The following is a 13916-nucleotide window of genomic DNA, read 5'->3' as shown; positions in this document are numbered from 1 at the left end:
TATTGATCTTCAACACAATGAGACCTATAGCTAACAACCTGGGAGACATTTTTCTAAACAACTCAAAAATCGAAGTAGTAAATGAAATGAGATATCTTGGGCTGAATATTGATGCTAATCTGACGTGGAATTCACACGTTGAACACGTCACAAAAAAAGTCAAACCCTATATTGGTGTATTCAAGAGAATCGCATATATGTGCAACGATCATGTGAAAAAAAACTACTGTATTACTCCTTTTTCCACTCGCATATTGTATACCTTTTAACTGTCTGGAGTGGTACAAGCAATGAAAATATCAACAAAATTCAAACTTTGCAAAATAAATGTATAAGAAATCTTTTCTACAACAAGTATCGATCGGGTAATTTTAGAACAAAAGAACTATACAAAGAATACAATATCATAAATTTCGAAAATTAAATTGAACTTGAACTAAACATTAACCTACACAAAATTAAAACCCAAAAGCTTGAGGCAGATGTTAAAATCGAATTAAATAACGAAATTCATGAACATAATACAAGACAAAGAAGAAATATGCGCAAAATAAAAGCAAAAAACGAATGGGGTGAAAAGTCTATAATTAATAGAAGCATTCAAAAATATAACAACTTATCCTCCCCATTAAAAAAAGAAAAAAAATGTGATAAAAGACAAGAATAAATTTAAAAAACTGATTGTAATCAATTTTGATCCACAATGTCAATCCGTCGTGAACAAAACAAAAATGTCGATTTGACTGGTATCATTTGATAAGAAACAGTTTTTGGGTTCCCCGAAATCCAGAACTCAATAGCATGTTGGTTAGATTTAATAAACTTTTCCCAAAATTAGCCAAGATTCAACGGTTATTCGGTGCCGAGTTTTAGAATAGGTTTCGAACAAATCTGTGAAAATATTTCTATACAATTTCTATTTTATGGAACCTTGAATTTTAGCGGTTTAGAGATGACATCTATCGTAGTGCGAAGAAGAAAATCAGTTTTCAGAAATAAAATATCCGCTGCTTACAAATCATAATCCGTACATTTTTAAAATGTGCAACCCGAACTCATCGAAAAATTCGAAATTCACTGCAGTAACACTACATGATATTTCGAAATTCGACTTTTGACACTTGTCATTGCAGCGTGTGGCTGTGTGCCCTGTTCGTTCATTGCTATTTCATCAGCGCATCAGCACAGAGCATATCGCAGAGCATCGACTTCACGTCTAAATATTTATAACTAAATATTTTCTTTTATTCGCGACGCCATTTTTGCTTTGCTCAACAGAGTCATTTCAACACGCATTTTTTGCAAGCTATAGATTATTCGCTGGGTTTTGATTTTCGACCAATTTATCTTTGCAATAGCGAAACAAAACACTTGATTTGATTTCAATTTCTTGCAATAAAACCGATTTGTGCAGAAAGGTGAGTTTTAACGAAAAAAAGTGTAATTCTCTCAGAATTGGTCTCATGTGTGGTTTCTTATAAAGGGCCATTCCGATTTCTGATTGACAGCACCGACCTTGCGTTGAAATGAATGGTTACGGTACAGAGCCACCTGATAAAGACAAATCCGATATCACAGCATTGCACAATGAATCGATTTTGTCCGAAGTGGAAATAAAACAGGAACCGACCGTCAAACAAGAGAATGAAGTCTCCGACGAAATATTGATGGTGACGCGATCAATACACACAGCCATTGCATCACTTGGCATTTCGATTGGTGGTAAAGAAGTGGATTACAGCGATGGTTACTTGGATTTTTGTGATTTGGATAATGTGAAATTGGAGGTTAATATTGAAAAGGATAAGAATGAGGCGAATCAAATTCCATGGATGAGCTTTAACAAAGATGAAAAGCTACAAAACAATGCAAAGAAGAGTTTCCCGAAAGCGAAACCATGTGGATCAAATCACCATCGTACGTTGAAGGAATTTTCAGCGAAAACCGGTGGAGGTGGCACAGCCAACAGTTTTAGTAGCAAGAAGGTGCCAACTGAAAGAAAGGTGAATGGAAAGCGACACAAGTGTTCATTGTGCGAATATATCACCGACTTTGCAACTTCTTTGAAAACACACATGTTCAAGCACACCGGCGAACGACCATTTCCATGCAGCATGTGCCAGAAGCGGTTCACCCAGAAACAACATCTCCAATCGCACATGAAAACACACGTCGATGAATTTCTGTTCAGCTGCTCAAATTGTTCGCAAGGATTTCATCGCAGCGACGAGAAAGTGAAACATGAAACCGGTTGCAAGGTACGTCGATACGAGTGCCACCTGTGAAAGGAATTCTCCACATTGATTAAGACGAATTTGAAACGTCATCTGCGCGTGCATACCGGTGAGAGACCATTCGAATGCGACCAATGCTCAAAGAGATTCAACCACCCAACCGCTTTGAAACGTCACATTGAAACTCACATCAATCGTCGTCCTCGTCCATTGAAAATCAAGTGTTCATCTTGCTTCAAAAACTTCGCCCAACAAAAGGAAAAGGAAAATCATGAAGCCAACTGCAAGCGACGTGGATACCGATGCGATTTGTGCAAGACCTACACAACTGACCGTAAACCAGATTTGATGGACCACATGCGAATTCACACTGGCGAAAAGCCATTCCGATGTGAAATATGCTCGAAGTGCTTCTCGCAAAAGGCAAATCTCAATCAACACAAGAAGATTCACAAGTAGCTGTCTGCTGCCAAGGAATTAAACTTGAAATTGATCACATCAAAAGACAAAAACTTTTACTTTTGAATTTTCATTAACAAAAACAAATATGGAGGTGAATCGAGTTTCCTTTTGATTGCAATCGATATTGTTTAAATAAAATTAAAAGATGACAAACTACTTCATTATGAGACTGATTTTTATTATTTGTGCTTAGCCGCCAACCGTGAGAGGGAAATATTATATTTTGTTTTCATGCAACAGATAAATTTTATTCACAGCACGAAAGTCAGATCTTGAGCATGGTTTGAATCATTGATTGGTACAAATGGCATGTAAATTGCCCTGAAACCCAGCCATCAAGTGCTGAATTTAATATAAAATACTCCTGAAATGTTCCAAGATTCAACAATTAATTGAAGACACGTTCTACAATTGCCTTCAGAGACATTCAAGAAAAAGTATCCAGGCGTAAATTCTGATTACAATTATTATTTTTTTTCATGATATCTTGATTTGTTTGCGGTTGGATAGAAGCGACATCTATCAAAATGCGATTTTGCGTAATACTTCGGCTACTTGATTTGACCCTTCAAGATGCAATAATTTTCCGGTTGTTATGTTCAAAATGTATTTTGAAATTGTCCCAATACATTTTTATCCTAAAAGCAAATCAATTTTGAGAAATGAAATATCCGCTTTGCAAATTACCAATTATCTCTCTTGCACAGTTAACACGATGGTTCTAACTTTTAGAACCGCAATATGAAATTTGGCACTAAAATCCATTTAAGTACCATTTGTACTATTATAGAAAATGTTCAAAATGTACTAAATCAAAAATCAAAGCTTCATGTATTTATTATAGAACTTTCGAACTGTTTCTAGAGCAAATAGTACTGAAACAAAGTTAAGTGTCAAATCTCATCATTGCTAGAATCATTGTGTGTTTACTGTGTGCATTTTCGAAATAGACAACCCAAACTCATCGAAAAATTCGAAATTCACTGCGGCAACACTACAACATATTTCGAGTTTCGACACCTGTCATTGAAGCGTATGACTGTGTGAGCTGTTCGTTCATTGATGTTTCATCATCGCATTAGTACATATTTCACATCTTTGTGAATCGGCTACCCGTTCAGTTCAACTCAATAAATATTTTCTTCTTTTCGCGATGCCATTTTTGCTCTGCTCAACAGAGTCATTCTAACACACAATTCGTGTTTTGTAGTTTATTCGCTGAGTTTGGATTTTCGACCAACTTAATTTTGCAATAACGAAACGAAAAGTTTAATTTGTGAATATTTTCACTGCAGAAAGGTGAGTTTTAATGCCAAAGTGTGGTTTTCCAAAAATTTGTTCAATATGTAGTTTCTAATGAACATTCTGATTTGTGGTTGACAGCACCGAAATTGCATCACAATGAATGGTGAAGGAACAGGACCGCCTGATGAACACAATTCCGACGCCATTGCGTTGCAGAATGAATCGATTTTGTTCGGAATGGAAATCAAACGAGAGCCGACTGTCAAACAAGAATATGAAGGCAACGACGGTATTGTGATGGTAACGAGATCGGCACACACAGCCAATGGAACACTTGAAAATGCAACTGCTAGTGACCAAGAGAATGGTACCAACATTTGTGTCCATTTCGACGATCTGGACGAGGTAAAATCGGAAGTAAAGACTGAAAAGGTTAAGGATGAGGTGAATCAAGTTCCACGGAAGAGCTCTGACGAAAATCGAAAGCCACGAAACGATGCGAACAAGCGTTTCCCGAAACCAAAATCAAATGGATCGGCGGTGCGGCAAAAAAATGTTCAGCCAAACCCGAAAAATGTGACGTAGCAAACAGTTCCGGTGGCAAGAAGGTGCCACCCGAAGGCAAGGCAAATGAAAAGCGACACAAGTGTTCATTGTGCGAGTATCAGACTTCCAACGAAAGTAATTTGAAAAGACACATACTCAAGCACACCGGCGAACGACCATTTCCATGCAGCCTGTGCCAGAAGCGATTCACAACAAAACAATACCTCCAATCGCACATGAAAGCACACGTCGATGAATTTCTGTTCAGCTGCTCGAATTGTTTGCAAGGATTTCATCGCAGCGACGAGAAAGTGGAACATGAAATCGGTTGCAAGGTACGTCGATACGAGTGTCATCTGTGCAAGGAATTCTCTACATTGGCTAAAAAGGATTTTAAACGTCATCTGCGCGTGCATACCGGCGAAAGGCCATTCGAATGCGACCATTGCTCAAAGAGATTCAATCAACCAAGTGCTTTGAAATATCACCGCAAATCCGACGCTAATCCTCGTCCTTGTCCTCGTCCATTCAAAATCAAGTGTTCATCTTGCTTCAAAATCTTCGCACAACAGGAAGGAAAGGAAAATCATGAAGCCAACTGCAAGCGACGCGGATACCGATGCGATCTGTGCAAGACCTACACAACTGATCAGAAAGGACATTTGATGAGACACATGCGAATCCACACTGGCGAAAAGCCATTCCGATGTGGCCAATGCTCGAAGTGCTTCTCGCAAAAGGCACATCTCAACAAACACAAGAAGATTCACAAGTAGCTGTCTGCTGTCAAGGAATTAAACTTTAAATCGATCACATCTTTAGGTACAACTTTGATCATCAATTTGCATTAAATAAAAACTAACAGGAAAGTATATCAAATATAAAATCTGGTCTTTTCATTCCAATGGAAATTATTCGCGTCATTGAATGATGACAAATTGGTTCAATGATTGATTTTTTCGTAGCTGCCAACTGTGTGGGGCACATATCATTTGTTGTTTTTTATCATCTATTGGAACAGAAAAACTGCATTCGCCACACAAAATCGAGCTCTTGAACATTGTAGAATCATTGATTGCATATCAATCCGCTGTGAACAAAAATAAAATGTCTACTGGTACCGTTTCATATGTTTGAAGTTTCTAGGTTCACTGAAATTTTGATGGTTAGATTTAATAGACTTTTTTGAAAATTATCTCAGATAAAGCAGTTTATTGTTTTTCGTAATTGCAATCATTATTCGGCGGTTTTTCGGTGTCAAGTTCTAGAATCCGTTTCAAAGAAATATGTGAAAAGATGAATAAAGCACTGACATCGAGTATGCAGCCGTATGTTCCAGTTGCAATTATTATTTCCTACATGAAATCTTGATTTGATAGCGGTTTTTCACGGATGATATTCATCAAAATGCGATTTTGCGCAAAGCCACTTAAACGCTTCAATTGTCACAATTTTAAGACGTAATATTCAAAATGTATCACGAAATTCATCCAATCGAATTTGATTCAAGTAGAAATTAATTTTCAGAAATGAAATATTCGCTGCTTTGCAAATTACCAATTATATTTCGTACATTTTCAAAATGTACAATCCGAATTCATCGAATAATTCAAAAGTCACTGCAGTAACACTACCCCATATTTCGAAGTTCGACTTTTGACACTTGTCATTGCAGTGTGTGACTGTGTGCGTTATTCGTCCATTTTCATCATCGCATCAGCACAAGGCACATCGCAGAGCATCGACTACACGTCAAACCAAATATTTGCTTTTATTCGCGACGCCATTTTTGCTCTGCATCAACAGAGTCATTTCAACACACAATTATTGCCAGCTATAGTTTATTCGCTGAGTTTGGATTTTGGACCAATTTAATTTTGCATTAACGAAATTAAACGTTTGAGTTCTGAATAATTTCTTACAATAGAAAAACAGCTGTGCAGTAAGGTGAGTTTTAACAAAAATGTGTATTTTTTTAAGTTTTCATGTGTGGTTCTAACAAAAGGTTATTTTGATTTCTGATTGACAGCACCAAAATTGCATAGCGATGAATAGTCACGGTACAGAACCGCCTGATAGGCAGCAATTCAATGACATTACATTTTAACGGCGAATATTTTGGTGCCTTTCGATTCATTGAAAGAAATAGTAATTCAGTGCGACGCATCACAAGACGGTTTGGGTTGTTGTTTAATGCAAAATGGCAAGCCAATCTCGTTCGCTTCACGAAGCCTATCACAAACAGAACAGAATTATTCTCAAATCGAAAAGGAAATGCTTTCGATTGTATTTGCATGCACAAAATTCAACTATTTCACATACGGCCGAAAAGTCCGTGTAGTAAACGACCATAAGCCGTTGTTAGGCATCATGCAAAAAGACATACATAAAATTGCTTCGGCAAAATTGCAACGCATGCGAATCAAAATGTTAAATTATGAGGTCAGTCTTGAATATGCACCTGGAAAGACAATACACTTAGCCGATTATTTGTCGAGATATATAGATATTTGCGATGACACAGAGGAAGATACAAACATTTCACATGCCATTTTGTCGATTAACGTAAGCGATGAGAGAAAGAGCGAGATGAAGAAAGAGACAGAAAAAGACGAAGTTTTAAGAAAGGTGAAAGAGTACTGTAAAGACGGTTGGCCCAATGAAAAGAAAAAATGCCCAGAGCCTCTCAGATATTTGTTTAGATTAAAAAACGACATAATTTTGGAAGACGATTTGCTATTTTATAATGAACGAGTCATTATACCAAAAGTCATGCGAAAATTTATACTGCAACAACTACATGAACCTCACTTCGGAATAACGAAAACGATCGAAAGAGCGAAAGCGTCTGTTTATTGGCCGAACATAAATAATGATATTGAACACATAACGACTCGATGTAGAATTTGCCAGGAAAATGCACCGAAAAAACGTAAAGAGCCAATGATACCGCATGAAATTCCAAATGGTCCATTCATAAAAATCGCATGTGATATCTTATATCACAAGGGGAAAGATTATTTGGTTGTTGTAGATTACTATTCGAAATGGATAGAATTGATAAAGTTGAGAGACAAAACAGCACGCACAACAAATCTCGAGTTAATTAAAATCTTTGCACAATTTGGTTATCCACGTATTATCATTGCGGATAATATGCCGTTTGGATCGTTCGAAAGTAAAGAATTTACGAGAGAAAATGATGTAGAAATAATTAATAGTTCCCCGAATTACGCACAGTCAAATGGCATGGCCGAGCGAATGGTGCAAATTTGTAAACACATTCTCAAAAAATCGAGCTCGGAGCATGACATTTACAAGTCGTTGCTCGCATACAGAACAACGCCAACAAAATACATGAATTATACTCCGGCCCAATTAATGCAAAATCGTAACTTGAGATCGAACATTCCGATGCATGTAAATAAATTTAAGCCACAAATTTGTGTTGACGTCGAGAAACAGCATGAAAGAAAACAAACAAACTCAAAGAGGTATTATGACATAGGAACGAGACAACGAGCACCCTTCGAACCGAATGAAAAGGTTCTTTTCATTAACAATAATAAATGGCAGCATGGAATAATCATTAAAGCCTGTGCTGAACCACGTTCGTATCTAATTCAATCAAACGATCGACTGTATCGCAGGAACAGTAACCACATAAAAAAATTTTTTTGAAGACAAAACAATAACAAATAATGATAACCGCGATACTTTCCAGAAGCCTCAATATCAGAAGGTCACACGAAGTGGCCGACGATATTAGCATTAAGATTTTTTTTTTCTCTTCTTTTGAAAACAAAAATAAAAAAGAAACACATTTGTTTGTTGTTTCTCACTTGAAGGATGAAATTAAACAAAATAAAGAAAAAAAAAACAATTTCATCCTCTGATTCCAACTAAAAGAAATATAATAAAGATTTTTTTTTTGTTTCAGGATGAAATTAAATAGATTAAGAATAAATTAAATAAAGAATAAAATAAATTTCATTCTGAAAAAAAGGGGGAGATGAAGCATAGTGACAGCGACAGCGATAGCTGTCACACCGATTGTCAATAGAATAGCATTAATAAATAGTCAGTCTCTACTTGGCACTCACTCATACCGCTCGTGTTTCATTCATATCCGTATACCACAACAAAATCAATCGATTTTGTGTGGAATGGAAATCAAACAGGAGCCAACCATTAAACAAGAGAATGAAGTCTCCGACGAAATATTGATGGTGTCGCGATCAGCTCACACAGCCATTGGATCGCTTGATAATTCGATTGGTGGTACACAAATGACTGACACCGGCGTTCACTTTGATTTCTACGATTTGGATGAGGTAAAATCGGAAGTGAAGATCGAGAAGGTCAAGGATGAGGCAAATCGAGTTCCAGGAAGAAGCTTTGTCAAAAATCGAACGCCACAAAGCAATCCAAAGAAGCATCTTTCCAAGGACAAGAATCAGAAGTCAAGTGGGTTGAATGGCGTTGCAGCTATAACCGGGAAAAATAAGAATTCAAACAGTTTCGATGACAAGAAGAAGCCAACCGAAGGCAAGGCAAATCGAAAGCGACACAAATGTTCATTGTGCGATTATATCACTGACAACAAAACAAATTTGAATACTCACATGCTCAAACACACTGGTGAACGACCATTTCCATGCATCGTGTGCCAAAAGCGATTCACCCAGAAACAAAATCTCCAATCGCACATGAAAACACACGTCGGTGAATTTCTGTTCAGCTGCTTAAATTGTTTGCAAGGATTTCATCGCAGCGACGAGAAGGTGGAACACGAATCCGGTTGCAAGGTGCGTCGCTACGAGTGTCATCTGTGTAAGGAATTCTCCACATTGATTAAGACGAATTTGAAACGTCATCTGCGTATTCATACCGGCGAGAGACCATTCGAGTGCGACCAATGCTCAAAGACATTCAACCACCCAACTGCTTTGAAAGGCCATCGCAAATCTCACACCAATCTTCGTCCATTGAAGTTTAAGTGTTCATCTTGCTTCAAGAACTTCACACAACAGAAGGAAAAAGAGAATCATGAAGCCAACTGCAAGCGACACGGATACCGATGCGATGTGTGCAAGAGCTACATAACTGATAAGAAAACTCATTTGATGGACCACATGCGAATCCATACTGGCGAAAAGCCATTTCGATGTGAAATATGCTCGAAGTGCTTCTCGCAAAAGGCACATCTCAACAAACACAAGAAAATTCACAAGTAGCTGTATTAGCCTGGCCCAAAAAAAAAGTTGGCCACAAAAAAAAAGTGACGTCCAGTTTCGAAAAATATACCTCAAAAAAATAGGTTTTGTCCAAAAAAACGATATGGGTACCATATAAAATTCCGTGCCAAGTCCCATATGAAAATTTTCATGACAGCGATTTCGGAAGCCATTTTAGATCGCAACATTTCGACCGATTCCATTATTCTAGCCAAATTTCGGTAAAAACTGATGATGAGGTTTTGTTTATCTCGTCAATATCTACAACTTTTACCAGACATCAGCCCTTGAAAAGGCCTTCTGGGCCAGTTACAGTGTAAAATGACCGGAAAAATGGCAATTTTTCTGCATTTTCTGCTTTTTTCGCTCTACTGGCCACCCAGGTGGTAGACTTTTGTTCAGTTTTGGACTTGTGTCGTGTAGCCAAAACCTGCACAAAAATTTTGGTACTTGTCAGATTGCGATTTTGATGGAATTTGGCGGCAATTGATTCACACATATAAGACAAATTTCAGGCCAAAATGAGCAAATCACAAACATACGCTTCGGTTTGACAGGTAAAAGCAACTGATTTCTACCTTTTCTGCCTTCCAACATCTAGTATGGTTCTTTGCGAACATTTTGGGTACTTACATGACCAAATCGAGTGATGTTTTCATATATTTCTGGCCTCATATTCGATTTCAACTCCCAAAAAATCGACTTTTGACCAAAAAATCCTTAAGTATAGGCTTTTCAGGGATGTTGTCTTGGTGCAATGTTATTTTTTCTCGAAAATATGGGGAGGCTACCCAGACAAAAACTCTCAAAATTGACTTTTTAAGGTACCTCCCGAACAAAAGTTACGTTTTTCATGCATTTTTCTATGAAATTATCAATTTTTGTTCGGGAGGTACCCCAAAAATACACTTTTTGGATGAGTTTCTTAGTACGAAGTTATTTTTTTCGAGAAATATTGGGAATCTACTCACACAGAATTTCTTATGAATGATTTTTGGGGTACCTTCCGAACAAAAATTGATATTTTCATAGAAAAATGCATGAAAAACGTAACTTTTGTTCGGGAGGTACCTTAAAAAGTCCATTTTGAGAGTTTTTGTTTGGGTAGCCTCCCCATATTTTCGAGAAAAAATAACATTGCACCAAGACACCATCCCTGAAAAGCCTATACTTAAGGATTTTTTGGTCAAAAGTCGATTTTTTGGGAGTTGAAATCGAGGGGCGAATCACTCTAAAGTAATTTGTAATAGAGAAAGTAATCGAGATATTTACACGTAAATTACTTTCTCTATTACAAATTACTTTAGAGTGATTTGCCCCTCGGTTGAAATCGAATATGAGGCCAGAAATATGTGAAAACATCACTCGATTTGGTCATGTAAGTACCCAAAATGTTCGTAAAGAACCATACTAGATGTTGGAAGGCAGAAAAGGTAGAAATCAGTTGCTTTTACCTGTCAAACCGAAGCTCATGTTTGTGATTTGCTCATTTTGGCCTGAAATTTGTCTTATATGTGTGAATCAATTGCCGCCAAATTCCATCAAAATCGCAATCTGACAAGTACCAAAGTTTTTTTGCAGGTTTTGGCTACACGACACAAGTCCAAAACTGAACAAAAGTCTACCACCTGGTTGGCCAGTAGAGCGAAAAAAGCAAAAAATGCCGAAAAATTGCCATTTTTCCGGTCATTTTACACTGTAACTGGCCCAGAAGGCCTTTCAAGGGCTGATGTCTTGGTAAAAGTTGTAGATATTGACGAGCCAGACAAAACCCCATCATCAGTTTTTGCCGAAAATTAGCTGGGATAATGAAATTGGTTGAAATGTTGCGATCTAAAATGGCTTCCAAAAACACTGTCATGAAAATTTTGATGTGGGGCTTGCTATGGTTTTTTATATGGTACCCATGTGCAATCTTTGCGCCAAACCTATTTTTTTTTAGGTATATTTTTCGAAACTGGCCGGACATTCCAGATGAGGGACAACTTTTTTTTTGGGCCAGGCTAAGCTTTATGCTGCCGAAGAATTGTACTTGAAATCAATCACATCTATAGGCACAACTTTAATTATACAATTTTCATTAATAAACACAAATACGAAAGTGCATCGAGTTTCCTTTCGATTGCAATTGACATTGATTAACACTATGACTGTTCTTCATATTTGCAACATATTACTGTTCTTGGGGGACTCCAGGGCCCCCAAGATATTTCATATGAAATCTGGACTGTGATAAGAGATAACAAATTAGTGTCTGAAGCAAAGTTGTAATACTCAAAGTTTGCTATAATTTTGGCGCAACAAATATTGCTTATCTCTTATCAGTTCCGCGAAAAACGCGAAAATCGCAAAATTTTCCGACATCGTTTTAGTGAAGCTGATAAGAAGTAAGAGACTTGCCTCTTTGACAGAAATGTAGAGCAGGTCGAATACTACAACTTTGCCACAGACACCAAGTCGTTATCTCTTATCAGTTATGCGAAAAAAATTCGCGGTTTTCGCGTAACTGATAAGAGATAACGACTTGATGTCTATGGCGAAGTTGTTGTACTCAAGCTGCTCTACAACTTTGCCGAAAACCATCTGGTTATCTCTTATCAGTTTCGCGGAATACGCGAGAAACCGCTGAAAACCGCGAAAAAAACGCGTTTTTTTCTTATCATTTTTCACGGAACTGATAAGAGATAACGAGATGGTGTCTATGGCAAAGTTATAGCTCTGGTCGAGTACTATGATTTGCCACAGACCTTAAGTCGTTATCTCGTATCAGTTACGCGAAAAAATGATAAGAAAACATTCGCGTTTTTCACGGTTTTCTGCGGTTTCTCGCGTATTCCTCGAAACTGATAAGAGATAACGAGATGGTGTCTTTACCAAAGTTGTAAAGCAGCTTAAGTGCTACAACTTCGCTTTAGACTATAAGTCGTTATCTCTTATCAGTTACGCGAAAAGCCGCGAAAACCGTGAAAAACGCGAATTTTTTCTTATCATTTTTTCGCGTAACTGATAAGAGATAACGACTTGGTGTCTGTAGTGAAGTTGTAGTACTTGACCAGAACTACAACTTTGCCATAGACACTATTTCGCTATCTCTTATCAGTTTTGCGGAATACGCGAAAAACCGCAGAAAACCGTGAAAAACGCGATTTTTTTCTTATCATTTTTTCGCGTAACTGATAAGAGATAACGACTTGGTGTCGTAGTAAAGTTGTAGTACTCGACCAGAGCTACAACTTTGCCATAGACACCACTTCGTTATCTCTTATCAGTTCCTTGAAAAGTGAGAAACTATGAATTCGCGTTTTTCACGTTTTCGCTTTTCGCGTAACTGATAAGAGATAACGACTTGATGTCTACGGCGAAGTTGTAGAGCAGCTTGAGTACTATAACTTCGTCATAGACACCAAGTCGATATCTCTTATCATAGTCCAGCTATAATATAAAATAGCCATGGAGCCCTGTGGTCCCCCAAGAACAACAGCGTAACATGTTTTGCGGCAGGCTGTATTTTACACATACTCACACATATGCATATGTTTTTTTTCATTCGTGTAGAGAAATGTTCAATCTATACAATGAGACTTAACTCCGGTTGGTTTATACACTGTTTAGTACTTTTATTCAACTTTAAAGTTCGCTGGGGGCCCTGGGTGCCCCAAGAACAATCATAGTGTTAAATAAAATTAAAAGATGACAAACTACTTCATTATGAGACTGATTTCAGTGTGGGGGATATATGTATGATATGTGATTTTCTATCACCTGTTGGAACAAAAAAATTAAATTTACAGCACGAAAAACAGCTCTTGAGCATTGCTTGAATCATTGATTATGACAAATAGCATGTAATTTCGCTGTGAAAACAACTGTTTGATTTATTTTGATAAGAATTGAATGGCAAGGATTCATAAGAATGATATTTTAGTTTGCTTGCAACCCAGATCAAATGCATTTTGATTAGATTTAATAAACTACTTCTCACATTTTCCAAGATTCAACGATTAATTGGTGCCACGTATTTGGATTGGTTTCAAAGTCATTTTTGAGAAGACAAAAGAAGCGCTAACATCGAGTATCCAGCCGTAAATTGAATTGGCAATTATTTTTTCCTTCATAATAGATTGATTTGTTTGCGGTTGGATAGAGGCGACATCTATCGAAATCCAATTTTGCACAATGCTTTGACTACATG

General features: G+C 37.3%; 2 protein-coding genes across 2 annotated transcripts; both read left to right on the top strand.

Moving 5' to 3' along the window:
* Window positions 1–1526: 1526 nt before the first annotated feature.
* On the top strand, window positions 1527–9724 carry LOC129571699 (zinc finger protein 271-like). The gene is made up of 5 exons (XM_055451513.1): window positions 1527–2258; window positions 2310–2658; window positions 4875–5259; window positions 7826–7907; window positions 8669–9724. The coding sequence occupies exons 1-5, from the start codon at window positions 1527–1529 to the stop codon at window positions 9722–9724; spliced, it is 2604 nt and encodes an 867-aa protein (XP_055307488.1).
* LOC129571698 (uncharacterized) lies at window positions 3731–4548 on the top strand. Its single transcript, XM_055451512.1, has 2 exons — window positions 3731–3995; window positions 4080–4548. The coding sequence occupies exon 2, from the start codon at window positions 4098–4100 to the stop codon at window positions 4524–4526; it is 429 nt and encodes a 142-aa protein (XP_055307487.1). The 5' UTR covers window positions 3731–3995; window positions 4080–4097; the 3' UTR covers window positions 4527–4548.
* Window positions 9725–13916: the final 4192 nt, after the last annotated feature.

The sequence above is a fragment of the Sitodiplosis mosellana genome, unplaced genomic scaffold, assembly GCF_009176505.1.
Source record: "Sitodiplosis mosellana isolate CC-2019 unplaced genomic scaffold, AAFC_SMos_1.0 Smas_scaffold_3139, whole genome shotgun sequence".
Taxonomy (NCBI): Eukaryota; Metazoa; Arthropoda; class Insecta; order Diptera; family Cecidomyiidae; genus Sitodiplosis; species Sitodiplosis mosellana.
The sequence above is the reverse complement of the archived record's forward strand: the minus strand, read 5'-3'. Positions and strand labels throughout refer to the sequence as shown.